This window comes from Anomaloglossus baeobatrachus, chromosome 11 (genome assembly GCF_048569485.1).
Source record: "Anomaloglossus baeobatrachus isolate aAnoBae1 chromosome 11, aAnoBae1.hap1, whole genome shotgun sequence".
In the NCBI taxonomy this organism is placed as follows: domain Eukaryota; kingdom Metazoa; phylum Chordata; class Amphibia; order Anura; family Aromobatidae; genus Anomaloglossus; species Anomaloglossus baeobatrachus.
Window position 1 is genome coordinate 23,118,986 of NC_134363.1, and position 23,498 is coordinate 23,142,483.

Sequence of the window (23,498 nt, forward strand, 5' to 3'; positions counted from 1 at the left end):
CCGGGCCCCGGGACCACCAACCCCCCTACCCACGGAGGGGAGGACTAACAACTTAGCTGCTCCAGTCACCGCTCCCGGGAACCCCGTTCAGAGCAGCGGTGGTGTCACTAAAATCACCACAACCGTGGGTGGCGTCACGGACAATAACCAAATCCCCACCACCAAAACAAACCCCCTTTCACTCACGGGCGAGGAGTGCCGCTCGAGACCCCGGGATCCGGTCCACCGCTCGAGCCACCACAGAGCAGCCGCAGCCGGACCCGAGCGGTGGGTGAGCGCAGCGTTGCCATCCTCCTCCCCGCCCGCGACATAAACAGAGCAGGACAGACTGCAACTAGGTACCAACAGGACAGGACGGACAGAAAACAGGTACAGGCAGGACAGGATGGACAAGGGGACCTGACAACTAGCTGGCTAGGGAACAAACCGCTAACTAAACACGAGCGTTGATCAGGCCCCTAACCTAGTGGGAGAGTGCCTTGAGTACCCAGTGCTTCATAGCAATAGGCTGAGAGGAACTTCCAGGAAATGGTGCTCTGGCCTTTTAAGAGAAGGGCAGGGGTAAGCGGTAGGAGCACTCCTGGAGGCCATGTGCATTCGCACAGGCCACGGGTGGGGGAAGCAGGAAGAACCCACGTCGAAGAGTGTGGGGACGCCGTGCAGCATGGAAAGAGCTGGCCAGAGCAGTGAGTGAGCATGTGTCCCTGCGGGGAGGAGAGTGAGGGGTGCAGGGATGTTTCCTGTGCACAGCGCCCTCTTTTGGTCACAACAGACTTTCTGTTAGACTCTGGGTCTGGGCTCGGGCTCAGCCATTCCATCTTCTCCTGGAGAAGTCGTTCTTTGGCTGATTTGGAGGTCACTTAGGGTTGTTGTCGTGCTGAAGGGTGAAACTCATCTTCATGTTTTTTGAGGCCTGAGGTTTTTGATGCAAAATTGACTAATAATTTGGAACTGTCCATAATTCCCTCCCCTTCACTAAAGCCCTAGTTCCAGCTGCCGAAAAACAGCCCTAAAGTACAATTCGGTTGCCACCATGCCTCCCTGTGTGGATGTGATCTTCTGGTGATGGCTTTGCACCTTTTGGAACCATGCCCAAAATGTTTCCCCTTCGTTTTCTCAGACATAACTCGTTTTCTTCATGCCTTTGGCAGACATGACGGAGGTTTTGGTAACGCGTACCCGGGTTTGGATGTTTTTCTTTGCAAGTAAAGACTTCCGTCATTCCACCTGACACCACAGACCGGATATATGAAGAATACGGGAGATTGTTGTCACATGCAGGCCACAAACAGTACTGGTCAGAATTCCTGCAGCTCCTTTATTGTTGCTTTCAGCCTCTCAGGCCAATTTTGTTCCGGTCTGTTCCTCAATTTTTGAGTGTTGTCCAAATTTTAACCCACTTTTTCTTTGTCTTGTAGTTCTAATGCCTTGGAAATGTTTGTCTCCCTTCTCCTGACTGACAACTTTCAAGAATGAAACCCTTTGCTCTATTGTCAGTTGTTTATGGCCCAGAAAATGTCAGTAAAATCCTCTTGGAACAGCGACAGATTCTCTGGGGTTAGTCGGAATCATAGTAAATGATGGTGGCCGACTGTGTAACATGGAATCTGCTGATCCTGATCACAACCACATCTCCGATTATAAGAGGGTGTGAAAACTTATGCAATCACATTATTTAAGCTTTTTAAATTCTGTTTTCTGCCTCAAAATGATCTCAGTTTGGTTCTGATTGGATTTGTATGGATTATTGGCGGCATTAAGAGGGGGAAAATGTCTTTGTAGGATTTTTTTACCCATAAAAGCTGAACTGAAAAAAAAAATGGTGGAATTGAGCGTTTTTTGCCATTTGAACGCACTTGCATTTTATTTCAGTAAATTATCTGGTAACAGCGCTACAGCTCGCAGCCCTCATTTGGCGATACAAAAGTTAAAAAAGGGTTAATGTGGCTGTTACCATGGCGACTCCGCACTAGTTTTGTACCCCAGAGCAGAATTCCTCACACCCTCACATATTCTGACTCTAATCAGTCCTGGAATGACAATTACAGGCACAAGAACTAAGAAATGGCAAGAATTGGATCTGCCCACTTGCCCTTCACCAAAATGGCGGCCGGAGCTTCACCTGATGACGTCACGGTAGCGACGTAGTAACAGCTCTGCCTAGCGACGGTCTCCAGGGAACGCTGCTCAGGCGGAAGCGTAGCTAGGAACGTTACGTGGTGACGTCTACGTAATAGGGCGGAGCTTCCTACCCCTGCATGAAAGCTTGGGAGCCCCCGTCCCCGCCCCTTCACATTCTCCCTGACAGGAAGAAACAAGATGGCGGCGGCTGACGGGGACGACTCTCTGTATCCCATTGCCGTGCTGATCGACGAGCTGCGCAATGAGGACGTGCAGGTGAGGACGGAGGGGCCGCCGGGGACCGTGTACAGGGGGCGGGGTGCGGCCGGTAATCCGCCGGGGACGGGCAGGCCTGAGAGGCCGGAAATGGCTGATACGGGTCCGCCCGCCCCTGTGTCCTGCCGAGGGGGCATGCTGGGAGCTGTAGTGCGGCACCGGGGCTTGAGCGGCTGCGGCTATTACAGCTAGGACACGCCCCCACCTGCAGGAGTATCACAGGGGAAGGGCTCAGATACCCTGTATCACCCAGGGTGAGCTGAGAGACTGTATCACACGGGAAGGGCTCAGATACACAGACTGTATCACAGGGGAAGGGCTCAGATACACAGACTGTATCACAGGGGAAGGGCTCGGATACACAGACTGTATCACAGGGGAAGGGCTCGGATACACAGACTGTATCACAGGGGAAGGGCTCGGATACACAGACTGTATCACAGGGGAAGGGCTCGGATACACAGACTGTATCACAGGGGAAGGGCTCGGATACACAGACTGTATCACAGGGGAAGGGCTCGGATACACAGACTGTATCACAGGGGAAGGGCTCGGATACACAGACTGTATCACAGGGGAAGGGCTCGGATACACAGACTGTATCACAGGGGAAGGGCTCGGATACACAGACTGTATCACAGGGGGTGGGCTCGGATACACAGACTGTATCACAGGGGAAGGGCTCGGATACACAGACTGTATCACAGGGGGTGGGCTCGGATACACAGACGGTATCACAGGGGGTGGGCTCGGATACGCAGACGGCATCACACACAGGGGGTGGGCTCGGATGCGCAGACGGCATCACACACAGGGGAAGGGCTCGGATGCGCAGACGGCATCACACACAGGGGAAGGGCTCGGATGCGCAGACGGCATCACACACAGGGGAAGGGCTCGGATGCGCAGACGGCATCACACACAGGGGAAGGGCTCGGATGCGCAGACGGCATCACACACAGGGGAAGGGCTCGGATGCGCAGACGGCATCACACACAGGGGAAGGGCTCGGATGCGCAGACGGCATCACACACAGGGGAAGGGCGCGGAGACGCAAACACACAGATGGTTCAGCAAACGGTATCACGTGGGATTGGCTTCAGAAGCTGGGATTAGATACATTGCTCAGCAGACACTCAGTAGTGGGGTCTTCCTCCTCTGTTGCCTGCTTACTTCATGCGTAACTGTCTCTGGGGGGCTGACGTCTGCTGAGTGGGGGGCCGCTGTGCTGCCTCCTCTTCTTTCTCTGGATTGCAGTCCCAGAGGTCGGACCCCAGTAGCCATAGTCAACATCCTCCAAAGTGATCAGATGTAATGGCTCACACGTGGGCAGGTGACATCAGCTCTGGGGGGGGCAGCAGGTTGTGCCCCAGGGGGAAGGGTAGGATCGCCTCAATAATATCATGATTTACTTTTCTATAACTAGAGGTTCTGCCCCATCTTCTAGAAAGCGGACATATCCTTAAATTCTGACGTCCTGCTCCCCGGGGGTCTGACTGACAGACCCTCAGAATCCCTGCACAGCGTTGTCCACGGAGTGGCAGCGCTACCACCGATCACTTGTTTGGGGGTTAAGCTTTTTAAAAGGAACCCCCTGGAAGCATGAATCAGTAACTCAGCGCTGTGTAGGGGGTTCGTTTTGGGTGCAGGACAAGTATTTTTTTAATTGCACCCTCCGTTTTGTCATGCCCCTGGCATCATGGTAATGTATCAGCCCCCCAATATCGTGTAGTGAGGGGCTGTTGGCACTTGGGTTGGGGTCTGAGTATTGGGGAACACTTTGTCTATTGACGTTGTCCTTTTGTTATGGTGGATATTCAGGTAGGGTTAGATGCAGTTTGTTTTGCAGAACATAAACGTCTTTGTTTTTTCCTTGCAGCTCCGTCTGAACAGTATTAAGAAGCTGTCCACCATTGCTCTGGCCCTGGGGGTGGAGAGGACCCGCAGCGAGCTCCTGCCTTTCTTGACAGGTACGTGAGGGGTAAGACAAAAAATACACTGGAAGATGGAGATTTAAAGGGGTTTATCATATTGAAAGCCTTTTCTTTTCTGCCCATCGTTATCGGATTTTTGGGGGTCCGGCAGCTGGCTGCTCCCGATTCTGGCGGCGGCCCTGTACACTGTAGTGATTGTTGACAGGAGCCTCAGCTGATCTGCAGTACCCTGGAACGGCCACTACAGTGTTTGGCGCTGTACATCTGGCTGCCGCTTCTGATGGGTGGGGGCTGCCGGGCGTCCGTCTCCCTCTTATCTGATACTGGCGACATTTTATATTGATCACCTGTCCTAAAGACTTGAAACTCTCTTTTAAAGGGTATGTCTATCTCTTTAAAGGGGTTGTCCATTACTTTGACATTGATGGCCTATCCTTAGGATAGGTCCTCAATGTCTGGTCAGCCGGGGTCCAACACTCCGCACAGACACAGATCAGCTGGTCTTGGTCCCAGCAGGTGGTAATGCTAATTTCCGGCACTGAGCCATCTTCCGATGGCGGCCGGTTACTGCACATCCACCTCCTATCCTAATCAATAGGAGGCGGATGTTCAGTTCGTGGCCGCTATGAGAAGACTGGTCAGTGCCAAAACTCCTCATTTTTTGGCTGCCGGGACCAAGAACAGCAGATCAGTGGGGTGCAGAGTATTGGACCCCAGCCGATCAGACGTTGATGACCTATCCTAAGGATAGGCCATCACTGTCGAAATAGTGAGCAACCCCTTTAAGGGATATCTTTAGGATGCGTCACCATGTTTTGATCTGTGGGGGTCTGATCTCTGGGACGCTCCTGGATCCTGAGGACTACTGGCATCTAGATCTGCATCCCCCATTCGAGTTATTGATATGCCTGATAGTTTGTGGTTTCCTTTGCCCACATACGGTGGAAAGGGTTTTAATCGCTCTTGGTCAGTCTGTAAAGGGGGCAGAAGTTTGATGTCAGGTGGGCATAATGAGAAAACCTGGATGTGTCAGTGTATGTCTTGTTACCTGCAGATACCATCTATGATGAGGATGAAGTGCTGCTGGCCTTGGCTGAACAGTTGGGGACCTTTACGTCCCTGGTCGGGGGCCCGGAGTTTGTGCATTGCTTATTGGTAGGTGTTTCTATGGAGGTAATGAGCACCGCTCTCTGGCCCTGTCTGTGCGTCGTCTCCCTGACCGGTCCTGTCTCTTGCAGCCCCCTCTAGAGAGCCTGGCCACGGTGGAGGAGACCGTGGTGCGGGACAAAGCCGTGGAGTCTCTTCGGGCCATCTCCCACGAGCACTCCCCCGCAGACCTCGAGGCGCACTTTGTACCCCTGGTGAAGCGCCTGGCCAGCGGAGACTGGTTCACGTCCCGCACGTCGGCCTGCGGTCTGTTCAGCGTCTGCTATCCCCGGGTCTCCAGCACCGTCAAAGCGGAACTCAGACAGTGAGTATATGCATTCATTACCAGGACAGTTATTCATTGGGGTGTTCCTCAGTTATTCCTCCTGGAAATGTATATGCTTTTAAGTCTGACAACATACAATCATTGCTGGCTGGGTTCAGACGGCCATATATCACGGGTTGTGTATGAACCACAGGACTGACTGTAGGTCTCCTAACCTGAACTAATGGCTTCATACATGCCCATAAGGCTGCATATGGACACACCCTACTGACACGGGGGGGAGTGGGAACGCCCTGTTGTATTTTCAAAAAGAGTAACTGAGGAGCAAAATAATGTCCAATTGTTGTTCATTTATTGTGTGGTTTCCTTTAGAGCTATATGTGTCCCACCTTAGTCCCAGGGGTGGTGCTGATAAAGCTGAGCAATAGGGAGCTGTTTGCCTGCACTGATGCTACATAGAGGGTGCACGCGTCCTCGCTCCCGCGCATGCTCGATTATGACGTGACGGCTGATGACTCGCGGGACTTGACCAGCGAGTCAGCGTGAGCGCCATCCCGGGACTTTTGGGTAGGCCTGAATTCCACGGCCGCTGTTTAAACCCGGTGAACTGAGGGACACAATCAGAATGCCTCTCCCCTGATGAAGAATTGACACCAAACATTTCGAAATATACGTCGGGCGTTTTTTTTTGTTAGGTTTCTTCCTGTGACCAGCCGCTATTTTTGATCTTATCATCACTGTCGGTAGTATATATGCAAGCAGTATAGGTTAATAACGCATATGGGATCCTGAGGGGGTCATGTTCACTATGGGCACAGTCCAAAATGGAATATTTGTAGAATAATAATTTCCTTGCAATTTTGTAAATGTTCTGTATATTCTGGACCCCTGAGTGATCTGTATATAGGGCTTGGTCCTGGTATATATTTTATATGCTTCGAATGGATGTTCACCTTATGTCTTAATAAAATCTTTTGTACTAGTTTGCACTATAAAAACTCTGTCCTCTTTTTATATAGAGGGTGCACGGTACCAAAAATTACCAACAGTTCCTTAGATCTCAGCTTCCTCGATCCCTTTAAACCACCAGCTCCTTAGATCTCAGCTTCCTCGATCCCTTTAAACCAACAGCCCCTTTAGATCTCAGCTTCCTCGATCCCTTTAAACCAAGAGCCCCTTTAGATCTCAGCTTCCTCGATCCCTTTAAACCAAGAGCCCCTTTAGATCTCAGCTTCCTCGATCCCTTTAAACCAAGAGCCCCTTTAGATCTCAGCTTCCTCGATCCCTTTAAACCAAGAGCCCCTTTAGATCTCAGCTTCCTCGATCCCTTTAAACCAAGAGCCCCTTTAGATCTCGGCTTCCTCGATCCCTTTAAACCAACAGCTCCTTAGATCTCATGTAAGATAATGGGGTTAATAATTTTTTTTTTTTTTCCTCCCCTCCTTCCCAGGCATTTCCGTAATCTGTGCTCCGATGACACCCCGATGGTCAGACGCGCCGCCGCCTCGAAATTGGGAGAATTTGCTAAAGTTTTGGAGCTGGAACACGTGAAGGGCGAGATAATCCCCATGTTCTCCAATCTGGCCTCTGATGAGCAGGTACAGGCCGTAACCCGTGTAGTGGGCCCGTCCACATACATCTCGCATGCATGGTCTAATCGAGGCCCTTTACGTGTGCTTTTTTTTCCCAGGATTCTGTGCGTTTATTGGCCGTGGAGGCCTGCGTCAACATTGCCCAGCTGTTGCCCCAGGAGGAGCTGGAGCCGATGGTGATGCCCACGCTGCGCCAGGCCACCGAGGACAAGTCGTGGCGGGTTCGTTACATGGTGGCCGACAAGTTCACTGAGGTAAGTGATTGTGTTCTGGGGGCAGAATTTGTAACTGAAAGAAACGACAATGTCAATTGTCGTTTCTTTAAATCCCAAATTTTGACCTATTCAGACCCACGGGACTGGAGATACAGTTCACCACCTCCTTGCCACTTAAGTCTGAGGCACTGACGAGGATGGTTGAGCACAAGGCTTAGTATGGTCCGAGCCCTTCCCTCCATTCATCTCCTCCCGTCTGTGGTCCTGCCGGAGGAGACAACCCCCCCCTCCCTTTTCTAGTGATGGGTGAAACCCACGAGATACAACAGTAATATCCTGGTGATCACTTTCTGCTAAAGTCTCGATAGTATAACCTTCATTATTTGTAATCCCGGGTCATGTCTTTTCCTTTACATGTAGCTCCAGAAAGCTGTTGGTCCAGAAATCACCAAGACTGACCTGGTCCCCGCTTTCCAAAACCTGATGAAGGATTGTGAGGCGGAGGTGCGAGCTGCGGCCTCCAACAAGGTCAAAGGTAACTACAAGGGCCGGTTACTACTATTCAGAAGTTAAAATTGATTGTCCAGGGTTTATTATATTGATGCCATATTCTTACAGTAAGTCATCAGCATCAAATCTGTGGGGGTCTGACATGCATCACCCCCATTGATCAAGTCATCAGTATCTTGATTGGCTGAGGTCTGACATCCCGAACCTTGCATTGATCAGGTCATCAGTATCTTGGTTGGTGGAGGTCTGCCATCCGGGACCTTGCATTGATCAGGTCATCAGTATCTTGGTTGGTGGAGGTCTGCCATCCGGGACCTTGCATTGATCAGGTCATCAGTATCTTGGTTCGTGGAGGTCTGGCATCCGGGACCTTGCATTGATCAGGTCATCAGTATCTTGGTTCGTGGAGGTCTGGCATCCGGGACCTTGCATTGATCAGGTCATCAGTATCTTGGTTGGTGGAGGTCTGGCATCTGGGACCTTGCATTGATCAGGTCATCAGTGTCAGATCGGCGTGGATCTGATATTCTGCAACCCCCATCGATCAACTGACAGTGGCTTCCTCAATGGTCACGAGTAAACTGTGTACGTGCTCTGAAAAAGGAAGGCAGTGCGATCTGTGTCCACATTATTTTCAGAGCCAAACAAGAAGGTCTTGCAAATTCTGCCCATGTGGTTGCCGTTAATAAGTACTGTCTCTTTGATATATGTGGGTTGGGAGTTAGTACTTTCTGTGCCATTATCAGTCACTTACTGGAGAAGACCGGGGTATCTTAGGTATTGTGTTTATAGTAACAGACAAGGCGATAGTGCACTCCATGATTTGCAGGGCGGCGGTACGGTCTGTGCCTCTGTGGCCTTCTGCAGGGCGGCGGTACGGTCTGTGCCTCTGTGGCCTTCTGCAGGGCGCGGTACGGTCTGTGCCTCTGTGGCCTTCTGCAGGGCGGCGGTACGGTCTGTGCCTCTGTGGCCTTCTGCAGGGTGCGGTACGGTCTGTGCCTCTGTGGCCTTCTGCAGGGCGGCGGTACGGTCTGTGCCTCTGTGGCCTTCTGCAGGGCGGCGGTACGGTCTGTGCCTCTGTGGCCTTCTGCAGGGCGGCGGTACGGTCTGTGCCTCTGTGGCCTTCTGCAGGGCGGCGGTAGGGTCTGTGCCTCTGGCTTTTTACAGGGCGGCGGTACTGTGTGTGTGCCTCTGTGGCCTTCTGCAGGGCGACGGTACTATCTGCGCTTATATTTACAATCGGAGACAGGAAGACAGTACTATCTGCACTATAAAACAGAGGAATGTCATCTTCCCTTAAGGTCCAGTCACACTAAGCAACTTACCAGCGATCCCAACAACGATAGGGATCGCTGGTAAGTTGCTAGGAGGTTGCTGGTGAGATGTCACACTGCGACGCTCCAGCGATCCCACCAGCAACCTGACCTGGCAGGGATCGCTGGAGCGTCGCTACACGAGTTGCTGGTGAGCTCACCAGCAACCAGTGACCAGCCCCCAGCGCCGCGTGGAAGATGCTGCGCTTGGTAACTAAGGTAAATATCGGGTAACCAACCCGATATTTACCTTGGTTACCAGCGCACGCAGCTACACGTGCAGAGAGCAGGGAGCAGCGCACACTGAGCGCTGGCTCCCTGCTCTCCTAGTTACAGCACACATCGGGTTAATTAACCCGATGTGTCCTGCAGCTACATGTGCACAGAGCAGGGAGCAGCGCACAATGCTTAGCGCTGGCTCCTTGCTCTCCTAGCTACAGCACACATCGGGTTAATTAACCCGATGTGTCCTGCAGCTACATGTGCACAGAGCAGGAGCCGGCACTGACAGTGAGAGCGGCGGACGCTGGTAACAAAGGTAAATATCGGGTAACCAAGGACAGGGCTTCTTGGTTACCCGATGTTTACATTGGTTACCAGCCTCCGCAGAAGGCGGCTCCTGCTGCCTGCACATTTAGTTGTTGCTCTGTGTCACACACAGCGATCTGTGCTTCACAGCGGGACAGCAACAACTAAAAAATGGCCCAGGACATTCAGCAACAACCAACGACCTCACAGCAGGGGCCAGGTTGTTGCTGGATGTCACACACAGCAACATCGCTAGCAACGTCACAAAAGTTGTTCGATAGCAGCGATGTTGCTAGCGATGTTGCTTAGTGTGACGGGGCCTTTAGTTTCTTTGTCGCTCCATTGGGAGACCCAGACAATTGGGTGTATAGCTTCTGCCTCCGGAGGCCACACAAAGTATTACACTTTAAAAAGTGTAACCCCTCCCCTCTGCTATACACCCTCCTGTGCATCACGGGCTCCTCAGTTTTATGCTTTGTGTGGAAGGAGGCACACATTCACGCAAGCTCCACGTTTTAGTCAGCAGCAGCTGCTGACTATATCGGATGGAAGAAAAGAGGGCCCATAACAGGGCCCCCAGCATGCTCCCTTCTCACCCCACTGAGTCGGCGGTGCTGTTAAGGTTGAGGTACCCATTGCGGGTACAAAGGCTGGAGCCACATGGTGTTTTCCTTCCCCATCCCTTAGGGGCTCTGGGAGAAGTGGGATCCTATCCGGTCATCCAGACACTGGGACCGGTCTCCCTCCGCAGCCCCTGGGGGAATCTGCCGGACAGGAGACGGGAGTATCGTCAGGGACATGGCCCTGCATCCACAGGTACTCTGTGTCCCCGTTGGGACGGCGCATAAAGCACCTTAGGCCCAGACGCTGCAGCGACTGCGGCGTGGGTATGGGTCCGGGACTACCGCGCCGACCGTGCACTGCCGGCCGGCCGCGGTTTTAACTTTAGTCCCCGGCTTTTGCGGCCTAGTATGGGATTCTCCCGCCCCCAGGCCTGCCAGTCAGGGAAAAGAGCGGGACGGTCGGTATGACGCCGACAGTGAGGGCTGGAGTACACTGAGCTGTCCTCCGCCCCCTCACTACTCACGCTGGGGCACCAGATTCCCGCACTTTTTGTGACTACGCTCACGCCTCCCTCCTGCACAGAGAACGCCGTCAGCCATGTTTTCAGCAACTTCTGGCTGCAGCTGAGGGAGACCCGGGGCAGGGAATCTGGTGGCCACAAGCCACATCCGCAGCCCCTGGGGGAATCTGCCGGACAGGAGACGGAGTATCGTCAGGGACATGGCCCTGCATCTACAGGTACTCTGTGTCCCCGTTGGGATGGTGCATGAAGCACCTTGGCCTCAGACGGAGCTGTGACTGCGGTCTGGATTTTTTTGTCTGGGACTACCGCGCCGACCGTGCCTGTTTGCCGGCCGCGGTTTTTACTTTAGTCCCCGGCTTTTGCGGCCTAGTGTGTTAAACTCCCGCCCCTGAGCCTGCCAGTCAGGGAGAAAGGCGGGACGGTCGGTATGATGCCGACAGTGAGGGCTGGAGCGCACCTCGCTGTCCTCCGCCCCCCCTCACTGATCACTATAGGCCACCAGATTCCCGCACTTTTGTGACTACAGGGACAGAGCCCTGCATCATAAGGTACTCTGTGTCCCCTGAGGGACAGTGCATGCAGCATCTGTGTTACAAACGCCGCAGCGGTTGCTGACTGGTTTGTGAGACTGGGACTACCGCGCCGACCGCGCCATGTTTGCCGGCCGCGTTTTTAAATTTAGTCCCCAGCTCTTACGGCCTAGTGCCATATACTCCCGTTCTCGGGCCTGCCAGTCAGGGGTAACGACGGGACGGCCGACTGGACGTCGGCAGGGAGGGCTGGAGCATACGTTGGTATCCTCCTTCCCCCTCACTGAGCACTGGGGGGCACCAGTTTTTCAGGTGCTGTCCCCCCCTTGGGGCCGCAGTGTGTGTGTATATATGTATGTATGTATGTATGTATGTATGTATGTATGTATGTATGTATGTATGTATGTGTGTTTATTTATATGGTATATGATCTCACTGTTCGGCAGCATTATTTGCTTTTGGCTGTATACCCTCACAGATTACTCTGCGGACGACATGCTGTTGTCTGCTCTTAAAGAGTAAGGGTGCCAAGGCACTGGCTTATTTTACAACCGGTACCTCTTGTGCGGCTATATTACAGGCACTGCACAGATGACAGCGACAGAGTTTGCATGATGGAATCAGCAAATCTCTGAATAGCTTTCACATCACAGGACTCAGTCTATGGACAGAGGGTCTGCTAAGATACTGGAAGCCTTGCAGTCCAGACCGATACCACAGGGCCAGGGAGCTGTGAGTTCATCGCTCCCGGGTCCCTCTGGGTCGGTACAACATCCTGGGGTAACACCCAGATCCCACGGTGAGAACTCCGTCACGGACCGCGGCCTATGATAGGCTAAGCGGGCCCGCTGGGAACCTTCCCCGAATTCATCAGGAGTGCGTGTTTTCGATCACTCTAACTCCAGAGGGGCCGTCCAGTAGCACAGAACTTGACGGACAAGCGCTTACTAAGCGCCTTATTGACACGCGTTACCCTTTTCCCCCCTGACGGGCTTGAGGGTTGGGCTCAGTGTCACAGGGTGGATCCTCCAGTCTCTAGGCTGGCGGCTAGATCCGTAGTATTAGGGGCAGATGTCCATCTCTCACGAATGCCACTGACAGGCAAATAACGCTTATGATGAAATCCATCTATGAAGCCATAGTCGCATCTTTTGCTCCAGCCTTCGCAGCCGTGAGGGCACTCCAAGCTATCTCAGCTTCTCTGGCTGAGATTATTTCGGTTGCACATACATCTGCCACGCAGGTTGTGTCCTTCACTTCTCAGGCGTAGGTTTTTTCGTTCTACGCCATGAACGCCGTTCCTGGACTCTGCGAGCCGTACAGCGGTAGCATCAACCAATTCAGTGGCAGTCTGCAGGGCCATGTGGCTACGGGAATGGAAGGCAGGCTCTGCTTCCAAGAAGTTCTTAACCGGTTTGCCATTTTCTGGCGACCGTTTGTTTGGCGAGCAATTGGATGAAGTTACTAGACAGTCTCGTCCTTGCCCCAGTCCAAGACCGATGGGTGAGAGACATTCTGTCTCACGGTTACAGGATACAGCTCTGCTCTCGTCCTCAGACTCGTTTCTTCAGAACATCTCCGCCCCCCGAGTGAACCAGATGCACTTTTTCAGGCGGTGAACACTCTGAAGCCTAGATGTCACAAGGAGACTTCCTAGCATCAATTGACATCAAGGATGCTTATCTCCATGTGCCGATCGCACCCGAGCTTCAACGCTTTCTGCGTTTCGCCATCAGGGATGAACACTTTCAGTTCGTGGCACTGCCATTCGGCCTGGCGACAGCCCCACGGGTCTTCACCAAGGTCATGGCAGCAGTGGTGGCGGTCCTACAGGGCCACTCGGTGATCACTTACCTAGACGATCCTCTAGTCAAGACACCCTCCTGGGTGGCATGTCAACACAACCTGACCATTGCTCTGGAGACTCTCCAGGGGTTCGGGTGGATCATCAAAATTCCAAGGTCAAAACTGACACCGACCCAATCACTGACTTATCTCGGGATGGAGTATTATACTCTCTCAGCGATAGTGAAGCTTCCGCTGCATAGTCAGCGTTCACTACAGACAGGGGTGCAATCTCTCCTTCGGGCCCAGTCACCCCTTGAGGCGCCTCATGCACTGTCCCAGGAAGATGGTGGCAGCAAGGGAGGCAGTTCCCTTGCGCAGTTTCGTCTGCGTCCGATTCTATCGGACACCGCAAATGGGACAGGAGGTCGACGTCCCTAGACAAGAACGTCTCTTTCCCTTGCAGCAAAACCTCTCTTCAGTGGTGTCTTCTTTCCACTTCCTGGGCGAAGGAACAATCCTTCCGGCCCCCAGCCGGGGCTGGGGTCACGACGGACGCGAGTCTGTCAGGGTGGGGAACGGTCTTCCTCCACCACTCGGCTCAGGGAACCTGGACTCCGACAGAGTCCTCCCCTCGGTTCAATGTTCTGGAGATAAGGGCAGTGGATCTAGCCCTAAGGGTGTTCCAGCGGTAGCTGGACGGCAGGCAGATCCGAATTCAGTCGGACAACGCCAAGGCAGTTGCGTACATCAACCACCAGGGCGGCACACGCAGTCATCAAGCTTTCCGAGCAGTTCGGCGGATTCGGCTGTGGGCGGAAGCCACAGCCTCCAACATCTCTGCAGTTCACATCCCGGGCGTAGAAAACTGGGAAGCAGATTTTTCTCAGTCGCCAGGGCATGGACGCAGGGGAATGGTCTTCACCCGCACGTGTTTCTAGAGATCTGTTGCCGTTGGGGAACGCCGGACGTCGATGTAATGGCGTCTCAGCACTACAACAAAGTCCCGGCATTCATGGCTCGGTCCAAGGATCACAGAGCTCTGGCGGCAGACGCGCTAGTTCACGACTGGTCGCAGTTTCGACTGCCTTATGTATGTCCTCCTCTGGCACTACTGCCCAGAGTGTTACGCAAGATCAGGTCAGACTGTCGCCGCGCCATCCTCGTTGCTCCAGACTGGCCGAGGTGATCGTGGTACCCGGATCTGTGGCACCTCACGGTGGGTCAACCGTGGACTCTCCCAGATCGACCAGACTTGCTGCCTTAAGGGCCATATTTCCTTCTGAATTCTACGGCTCTAATCCTCACTGTGTGGTGGCTCCTAGCGTCATCAGGGATATCTCCAGATGTCATTGCCACCATGAGACAGGCCAGGAAACCAACGTCCGCCAAGATCTAGCACAGGACTTGGAGGATCTTCTTATCCTGGTGCTCTGATCAGGGTTTTACTCCCTGGCCATTTGCCTTGCAAAGGGTGGCCTTCCTAGTGGCAGTCACATCACTCAGAAGAGTATCTCAGCTGGCAGCGCTGTCATGCAAAGCCCCCTTCCTGGTGTTTCACCAGGATAGGGTGGTTCTACGTCCGGTCCCGGACTTTCTCCCTAAGGTATCCCCGTTTCGTCTTACCCTCTTGGGGTCCGCATCCAGTTCACCAATGTGAAAAGGATTTGCATTTATTAGATCTGGTGAGAGCACTCCGGCTCTACATTTCTCGCACGGCGCTCCTGCGCCGTTCTGATGCGCTCTTGTCCTTATCGCGGACCAGAGTAAGGGATTTCAGGTTTTCAAGTCAACCTTGGCTCGGTGAATCAAGGAACCGATTCTTGAAGCCTACCGTTCTTTTGGGCTTCCGATTCCTGCAGAGCTGAAGGCCCATTCTACCAGAGCCGTCGGTGTCCTGGGCATTGCGGCACCAGGCTACGGCTCAGCAGGTGTGTCAGGCGGCTACATGGTCGAGTCTGCACACTTTCACGAAACACTATCAGGTGCATGCCGATGATTCGGCAGATGCCAGCCTAGGTAGGCGAGTCCTTCAGGCGGCAGTTGCCCACCTGTAAGAGGGGGCCGTTTTTCGGCTCTTTTATCGAGGTATTCTTTTACCCACCCAGGGATTGCTTTTGGACATCCCAATTGTCTGGGTCTCCCAATGGAGCGACAAAAAAGAAGGGAATTTTGTTTACTTACCGTAAATTCCTTTTCTTCTAGCTCCTATTGGGAGACCCAGCACCCGCCCCTGTTCCCTTCGGGCTGTTGTTCTTTTGTGTACACATGTTGTTCATGTTCAATTGTTCTTTTGGTTCATGGTTTCAGTTCTCCGAACATCCTTCGGATTGAATTTACCTTAGACCAATTTATATGTTTCCTCCTTCCTGCTTTTGCACCAAACTGAGGAGCCCGTGATGCACGGGAGGGTGTATAGCAGAGGGGAGGGGTTACACTTTTTAAAGTGTAATACTTTGTGTGGCCTCCGGAGGCAGAAGCTATACACCCAATTGTCTGGGTCTCCCAATAGGAGCTAGAAGAAAAGGAATTTACGGTAAGTAAACAAAATTCCCTTCTTCTCTTTGCTCCACTTGTGATATTGTAGATATAGATATTTTAGATATTTTCTATCCCATTTATTGCAATTGGCAGCAATGTTGTTTATCTGCCGTGTAACATTTGAGGGTGACTGTGCGGTGATAAATCTCCATGTTAGTATAATATACGGGTGCGTCTTACTGTGAGGATACTGCTGTCCCCGGGACTGAGGCCCCCGAGCCGTCACACAATGGGGTCCTAATCCTTAATGTGACATTTTAGTGTCATTGATCTGTAGACGCCGCCGTGCGTCTCGACTCCAGCCCTCCAGGCCTCTAGCAGCGAGGAGGCGGCCAAGAGTCTATTAAGGAGCCGCGCTGGGAGACTGGGTCGTTAGGATGTCTTCTCATTAAGCCTCAGCTTTTGTGAAGGATGAAAACAGTCCCTGGAATAGATTTATGAACCTGGCCATCTCCGATAAGGAGCGGACAACAGAAGTGATAATCCAAATAGTAAAATATCAATATTTTATGCATAGTAAAATGAGCAAAAAATGCTCCGCAGAATATAAAGTGGCCAATGGGGAAATCCACAGGGGGGGCTATTATGGGAAAATAAATAGTGTCAGTATATGGGCCCTGTAGATAATAGAAGTGCGACCCTCAGGGTGGATTTTGTTACTTAGGATTCTTATAAATGTACCCACCTGTAGATTTTTATTTTTTTGTGTGTATCCAAGAAGGTGATAATTTCCTCTTCTCTATAGACACCCTTCTGTTTCCATAACTTCAGCAGTGATTTGTGAAGTCAGGGACTGTGGCTAAACTAAGTAATACGTCCAGTCAGATCCGAAGCTAGATGAGTACCTGGGCCGTGTCACCAAGGTGTGGGGCAGAGTCAGCAGCCATGGGGAGGTTTACCATCCCATCACTATTGCATTTTTTTTTTTTTTGCAAAGGAAAATTAGAAACCTGTCCCTTTGACTTTTTTTCAAGGTCAACCTATATCTGCGGCTCTTAAAAGGTAACATTAGTGGTTATTGGAGCCATTGTTCTGGCGAGTCCGAGAGTCTGAGTCCGAGAGTCTGAGTCCGAGAGTCTGAGTCCGAGAGTCTGAGTCCGAGAGTCTGAGTCCGAGAGTCTGAGTCCGAGAGTCTGAGTCCGAGAGTCTGAGTCCGAGAGTCTGAGTCCGAGAGTCTGAGTCCGAGAGTCTGAGTCCGAGAGTCTGAGTCCGAGAGTCTGAGTCCGAGAGTCTGAGTCCGAGAGTCTGAGTCCGAGAGTCTGAGTCCGAGAGTCTGAGTCCGAGAGTCTGAGTCCGAGAGTCTGAGTCCGAGAGTCTGAGTCCGAGAGTCTGAGTCCGAGAGTCTGAGTCCGAGAGTCTGAGTCCGAGAGTCTGAGTCCGAGAGTCTGAGTCCGAGAGTCTGAGTCCGAGAGTCTGAGTCCGAGAGTCTGAGTCCGAGAGTCTGAGTCCGAGAGTCTGAGTCCGAGAGTCTGAGTCCGAGAGTCTGAGTCCGAGAGTCTGAGTCCGAGAGTCTGAGTCCGAGAGTCTGAGTCCGAGAGTCTGAGTCCGAGAGTCTGAGTCCGAGAGTCTGAGTCCGAGAGTCTGAGTCCGAGAGTCTGAGTCCGAGAGTCTGAGTCCGAGAGTCTGAGTCCGAGAGTCTGAGTCCGAGAGTCTGAGTCCGAGAGTCTGAGTCCGAGAGTCTGAGTCCGAGAGTCTGAGTCCGAGAGTCTGAGTCCGAGAGTCTGAGTCCGAGAGTCTGAGTCCGAGAGTCTGAGTCCGAGAGTCTGAGTCCTTTTTTTTTTTTTTTTCCTGCAATGTGCGCATATCAAAAAATAAGGTCGAAGGTAGAAAGTACAGTTAGAACTCGTCACCTGACCGACTCTAACAAACCTTTTATGTCCTTTTCTTCAGCGCTCTATTGGGAGACCCAGACGATTGGGTATAGCTACTGCCCTCTGGAGGCCACACAAAGCACTACATTAAAAGTGCAAGGCCCCTCCCCCTCTGGCTATACCCCCCCGTGGTATCACGGGTTCTCCAGTTTTTAGCTTTGTGTGCGAAGGAGGTCAGACATTCCATGCATAGCTCCACAGATTTTAGTCAGCAGTAGCTGCTGACGGTTTCGGATGGAAGAAAAGAGGACACATATAGTGTCCCCAGCATGCTCCCTTCTCACCCCTGGATGGTGTTGTAAGGTTGAGGTACCTATTGCTGGTACAGGGCTGGAGCCTGACATGCTGTTTTCCTTCCACATCCCCTGGTAGGGCTCTGTGGAAGTGGGATCCTGCCGGCCTCTCAGCTCTGATGCCGGGCTCCATCCACAGACCCATTAGAACCTGATGGATTCGGAGCAGGAGTACGATCAGGGACAGGGCCCTGCATCTTACAGGTACTCTGTGTCCCCGGCAGGCACAGACACACTCCGGGCTGGCTGGGTGTTGTAGTGCGCCGGGGACCGCAATGTTGGAGTTAGTGTCCCTACAGATTACTGGGGGATGTTTTGTGTATGGGAACGCAGCGCCGACCCCCTCTGGACCGGGCGGCGCTGCTGTGACTTGTGGTGCGCCGGGGATCCGCCGTCCGCGCTTTTACGGCGGCGGCGGTTATAACTTTAGTCCCCGGCTTTTTGGGCCTAGGACGCCGGCAGCTCCGTTTCGTTCCCGCCCCCACCCTGTCATTCAGGGTAGGGGAGAGACGCTGTTCGCAAGCAGCGACGAGGGCTGGAGCCTGATTTACATGCTCCAGCCCTCACACTATGCACAGAGGGAAGCAGGCTTCCCGCTCTTGGCCAGGAACGCCCAGGGCCCGCCCCCCTTCCTCTCTCGAGACGCCGGCAGCCATTACATGCATGCCTGGCTGGAGGAAGGACGCAAGGCTCTGGGAGACCTGGACTAGGGGCTATCTGGCGACCACACACCCGCTTTTTAAGCGGGCGGTAAGCGTTTTTTCTGTGCTGGTCCCTCTAGTGCCTCACTGTGTATCAGTGTACTGGATACAGTTATATAGATATTGTATTTCTTGCACTGTGAGGTGCGCTTCTGGCTGCATATCCCAGATCGCTCTGTGGAAGCAGCAACATGTCATCCTCAAAACGCAAGGCGGCCAAGGCAAAAAGGGCTGTGTATACTGCGTGTGCTGCATGTGGGGCTAATCTACCAGCAGGCTCTGATGACCCCCATTGTGTGCAATGCTCCGACCCGGTGCTGCTTCGCCAGCCGGAGTCAGGAGAGGTAGCGACCCAGGCTGAGACGCTTGTAAGTTCTGCCCCGGTGACAGGGACGGACTTTGCAGTTTTTGCAGATAATATGTCTGTATCTATGGCAAAAATCCTTGAGACCTTGCAATCTATGCATGGGGCTCAGTCTCTGGGCACGGCGAGGCCTCTGTCCTCAGGTCCCCCTTACTTGGAATGTATCCAGCCCATAGGGGGGTCCCCGGCTTCACAGGCCGAGGATTATGACTCAGATGATGGCCCCAGCCACCCTAAGCGAGCTCGCTGGGAAAGACCCTCGACGTCTTCACACTGCTCAGGGTCTCAGCGCAATCAGTCTCCCTGTGAGAGTGATCAGGAATCCACTCCTGGAACCCCTCTCAACCTGGATACCCCGGATGGGGATGCCATGGTAGACGACCTTATCTCAGCCATCAATAGGCTGTTGGATATTTCTCCCCCAGCCCCTTCAGCAGAAGAGGCGGCTGCGGAGCAGGAAAAGTTTCGTTTCCTTTATCCCAAGCGTAAATTGAGTGCTTTGTTAGATCACTCTGACTTCAGAGAATCAATCCAGAAGCACGACGCTCACCCGGAAAGGCGTTTCTCTAAACGATCTAAAGATACGCGTTTCCCTTTCCCCCCTGAGGTGGTCAAGCGCTGGACACAGTGTCCAAAGGTGGACCCCCCGATTTCCAAACTTGCAGCTAGATCCATAGTTGCAGTGGAGGATGGCGCTTCACTTAAAGATGCCAATGACAGACAGATGGACCTTTGGTTAAAATCTGTCTATGAAGCTATAGGCGCGTCGTTTGCTCCGGCATTCGCAGCCGTCTGGGCACTCCAGGCTATTTCAGCTGGCTTAGCAAAAGTGGATGCTATCATGCATCCAGCAGTGCCGCAAGTGGCGCACCTTACCACGCAGATGTCGGCGTTTGCGTCTTACGCTATCAATGCGGTCCTAGAATCTACCAGTCGCACCTCAATGGCGTCCGCCAATTCGGTAGTTTTGCGCAGAGCCTTGTGGTTAAAGGACTGGAAAGCGGATGCTGGTTCCAAAAAATGTTTAACCAGTTTGCCTTTGTCTAGAGAGAGACTGTTTGGCGAGCCATTGGCTGACATCATTAAGCAGTCCAAGGGTAAAGACTCCTCTTTACCACAACCCAGAACACCCAAACCTCAGCAGAAAAAGTGGCAGCAGAGGTTTCAGTCCTTTCGAGGTTCGGGCAAGACACCATTTACCTCGTCCAAAGGGACTCGGAGGACGCAAAGAAATTCAGATTCGTGGCGGACTCACACACGCCCCAAGAAAGCAAATGGAGGTACCGCTTCCAAAGCGGCTACCTCATGACTTCCAGCCCCCCCCCTCCGCATCGCCGGTCGGGGGCAGGCTCTCCCGCTTTTCCGGCATTTGGATGTCACAGGTCAAAGACCGGTGGGTGACGGACATTTTGTCTCGCGGGTACAGAATCGAGTTCAATTCTCGTCCTCCAGCTCGGTTCTTCAGAACCTCCCCACGGCCAGACCGAGCAGATGCTCTGCTGCAGGCGGTGGATTCCCTAAAAGCGGAAGGAGTGGTTATCCCAGTCCCTCCTCAGGAACAAGGGCAAGGGTTTTACTCCAATCTCTTTGTGGTTCCAAAAAAGGACGGCTCGTTCCGTCCTGTTCTGGACCTAAAACGGCTCAACAAGCATGTGCACGCCAGGAGGTTCCGGATGGAAACCCTCCGCTCTGTCATTGCCTCAATGTCCAGAGGAGACTTCCTTGCCTCAATAGACATCAGAGATGCTTATCTCCACGTGCCAATTGCTACAGAACATCAACGTTTTCTACGTTTTGTGATAGGAGACGACCATTTTCAGTTCGTAGCTCTTCCATTTGGTCTGGCGACAGCCCCACGGGTCTTCACCAAGGTCATGGCGGCGGTGGTAGCAGTCTTGCACTCTCAGGGACACTCGGTGATCCCTTACCTAGACGATTTATTGGTCAAAGCTCCCTCTCAGGAGGCATGCCAACTCAGCCTGAATGCTACGCTGGAGACTCTACAGTCTTTCGGATGGATCATCAACTTTCCAAAGTCGATCCTATCACCGACTCAGTCACTAACGTATCTTGGCATGGAGTTTCATACTCTAGCAGCGATAGTGAAGCTTCCGCTGGACAAGCAGCGGTCACTACAGACAGGGGTGCAATCTCTCCTGCAGGGCCAGTTGCATCCCTTGCGGCGCCTCATGCATTTCCTAGGGAAGATGGTGGCAGCCATGGAAGCAGTTCCCTTTGCGCAGTTTCATCTGCGCCCACTTCAATGGGACATTCTCCGCCAATGGGACGGGAAGTCAACGTCCCTGGACAGGAAAGTCTCGCTTTCCCAGACGGCCAAAGACTCTCTACAATGGTGGCTCCTTCCCACATCATTGTCTCAGGGAAGATCCTTCCTGCCCCCATCCTGGGCAGTAGTCACGACAGATGCGAGTCTGTCAGGGTGGGGAGCAGTATTTCTCCACCACAGGGCTCAGGGGACGTGGACTCCGCAGGAGTCCACCCTTCAGATCAATGTTCTGGAGATCAGAGCAGTGTATCTTGCTCTACTGGCCTTCCAACAGTGGCTGGAAGGAAAGCAGATCCGAATCCAATCGGACAACTCCACAGCGGTGGCATACATCAACCACCAAGGAGGGACGCGCAGTCGGCAAGCATTCCAAGAAGTCCGGCGCATTCTAATGTGGGTGGAGGACAGAGCATCCACCATATCCGCGGTTCACATCCCAGGCGTAGAAAACTGGGAAGCAGACTTCCTCAGTCGCCAGGGCATGGACGCAGGGGAATGGTCCCTTCACCCGGACGTGTTTCAGGAAATCTGTCGCCGCTGGGGAGTGCCGGACGTCGACCTAATGGCGTCCCGGCACAACAACAAGGTCCCGGCATTCATGGCGAGGTCGCGCGATCAAAGAGCTCTGGCGGCAGACGCCTTGGTTCAAGATTGGTCGCAGTTTCAGCTCCCATACGTGTTTCCACCTCTGGCGCTCTTGCCCAGAGTGCTACGCAAGATCAGATCCGAGTGCAGCCGCGTCATACTCGTCGCTCCAGACTGGCCGAGGAGGTCGTGGTATCCGGATCTGTGGCATCTCACGATCGGTCGACCGTGGTCACTGCCAGACCGACCAGACTTACTGTCCCAAGGGCCGTTTTTCCATCAGAATTCTGCGGCCCTGAACCTGACTGTGTGGCCATTGAGTCCTGGATCCTAGCATCTGCTGGATTATCTCAGGGAGTCATTGCCACAATGAGACAAGCTAGAAAGTCGAATTCGGCTAAGATCTACCACAGAACGTGGAAGATTTTCTTGTCCTGGTGCTCTGCTCAGGGAGTGTCTCCCTGGCCATTTGCATTGCCCAAGTTTCTTTCCTTCCTGCAATCGGGGTTAGAAAAGGGCTTGTCGCTCAGCTCCCTTAAAGGGCAAGTTTCGGCGCTATCCGTGTTTTTTCAGAAGCGTCTAGCACGTCTTCCTAAGGTGCGCACGTTCCTGCAGGGGGTCTGTCATATTGTACCCCCGTACAAGCGACCGTTAGATCCATGGGATCTGAACAGGGTACTAGTTGCTCTCCAGAAGCCGCCCTTCGAGCCTCTGAAGGAAGTTTCCTTTTCTCGGCTGTCGCAGAAAGTGGCGTTTCTTGTTGCAATCACATCGCTTCGGCGAGTGTCTGAGCTGGCAGCTCTGTCATCTAAGGCTCCCTTCCTGGTGTTCCACCAGGACAAGGTTGTGCTGCGCCCCATTCCGGAGTTTCTCCCTAAGGTCGTATCCTCTTTTCATCTTAATCAGGATATTTCCTTGCCTTCTTTTTGCCCTCATCCGGTTCACCGGTATGAAAAGGCCTTACGTTTGCTAGATCTGGTGAGAGCACTCAGAATCTACATTTCCCGCACGGCGCCCATACGCCGTGCCGATGCACTTTTAGTCCTTGTCGCTGGTCCGCGCAAGGGGTTGCAGGCTTCTAAAGCCACCCTGGCTCGATGGATCAAAGAACCAATTCTAGAGGCCTACCGTTCTGCGGGGCTTCCGGTTCCTTCAGGGCTAAAAGCCCACTCCACCAGAGCCGTGGGTGCGTCCTGGGCATTACGTCACCAGGCTTCGGCTCAACAGGTGTGCCAGGCAGCTACCTGGTCCAGTCTGCACACTTTCACCAAGCATTATCAGGTGCATACCTATGCTTCGGCGGATGCCAGCTTAGGTAGAAGAGTCCTGCAGGCGGCAGTGACACCCCCGGAGGGGAGGGCTGTTTTGCAGCTCTAACATGAGGTATTTATTTACCCACCCAGGGACAGCTTTTGGACGTCCCAATCGTCTGGGTCTCCCAATAGAGCGCTGAAGAAGAAGGGAATTTTGTTACTTACCGTAAATTCCTTTTCTTCTAGCTCTTATTGGGAGACCCAGCACCCGCCCTGTTGT

At 53.0% G+C, this 23,498-nt stretch overlaps 1 protein-coding gene across 1 annotated transcript in view; it reads left to right on the plus strand.

The window, feature by feature from the left end:
• The first annotated feature begins 2,271 nt into the window (after positions 1 to 2,271).
• PPP2R1A (protein phosphatase 2 scaffold subunit Aalpha) overlaps positions 2,272 to 23,498 on the plus strand; it is a 95,447-nt gene continuing 74,220 nt past the window's right edge. Inside the window, exons 1-7 of the mRNA XM_075329054.1 lie at positions 2,272 to 2,397; positions 4,277 to 4,367; positions 5,386 to 5,486; positions 5,570 to 5,802; positions 7,214 to 7,361; positions 7,454 to 7,609; positions 7,991 to 8,105. Coding sequence (XP_075185169.1) covers positions 2,320 to 2,397; positions 4,277 to 4,367; positions 5,386 to 5,486; positions 5,570 to 5,802; positions 7,214 to 7,361; positions 7,454 to 7,609; positions 7,991 to 8,105 — 922 coding nt within the window. The 5' untranslated portion in view covers positions 2,272 to 2,319. The remainder of the gene's footprint in view (positions 2,398 to 4,276; positions 4,368 to 5,385; positions 5,487 to 5,569; positions 5,803 to 7,213; positions 7,362 to 7,453; positions 7,610 to 7,990; positions 8,106 to 23,498) is intronic.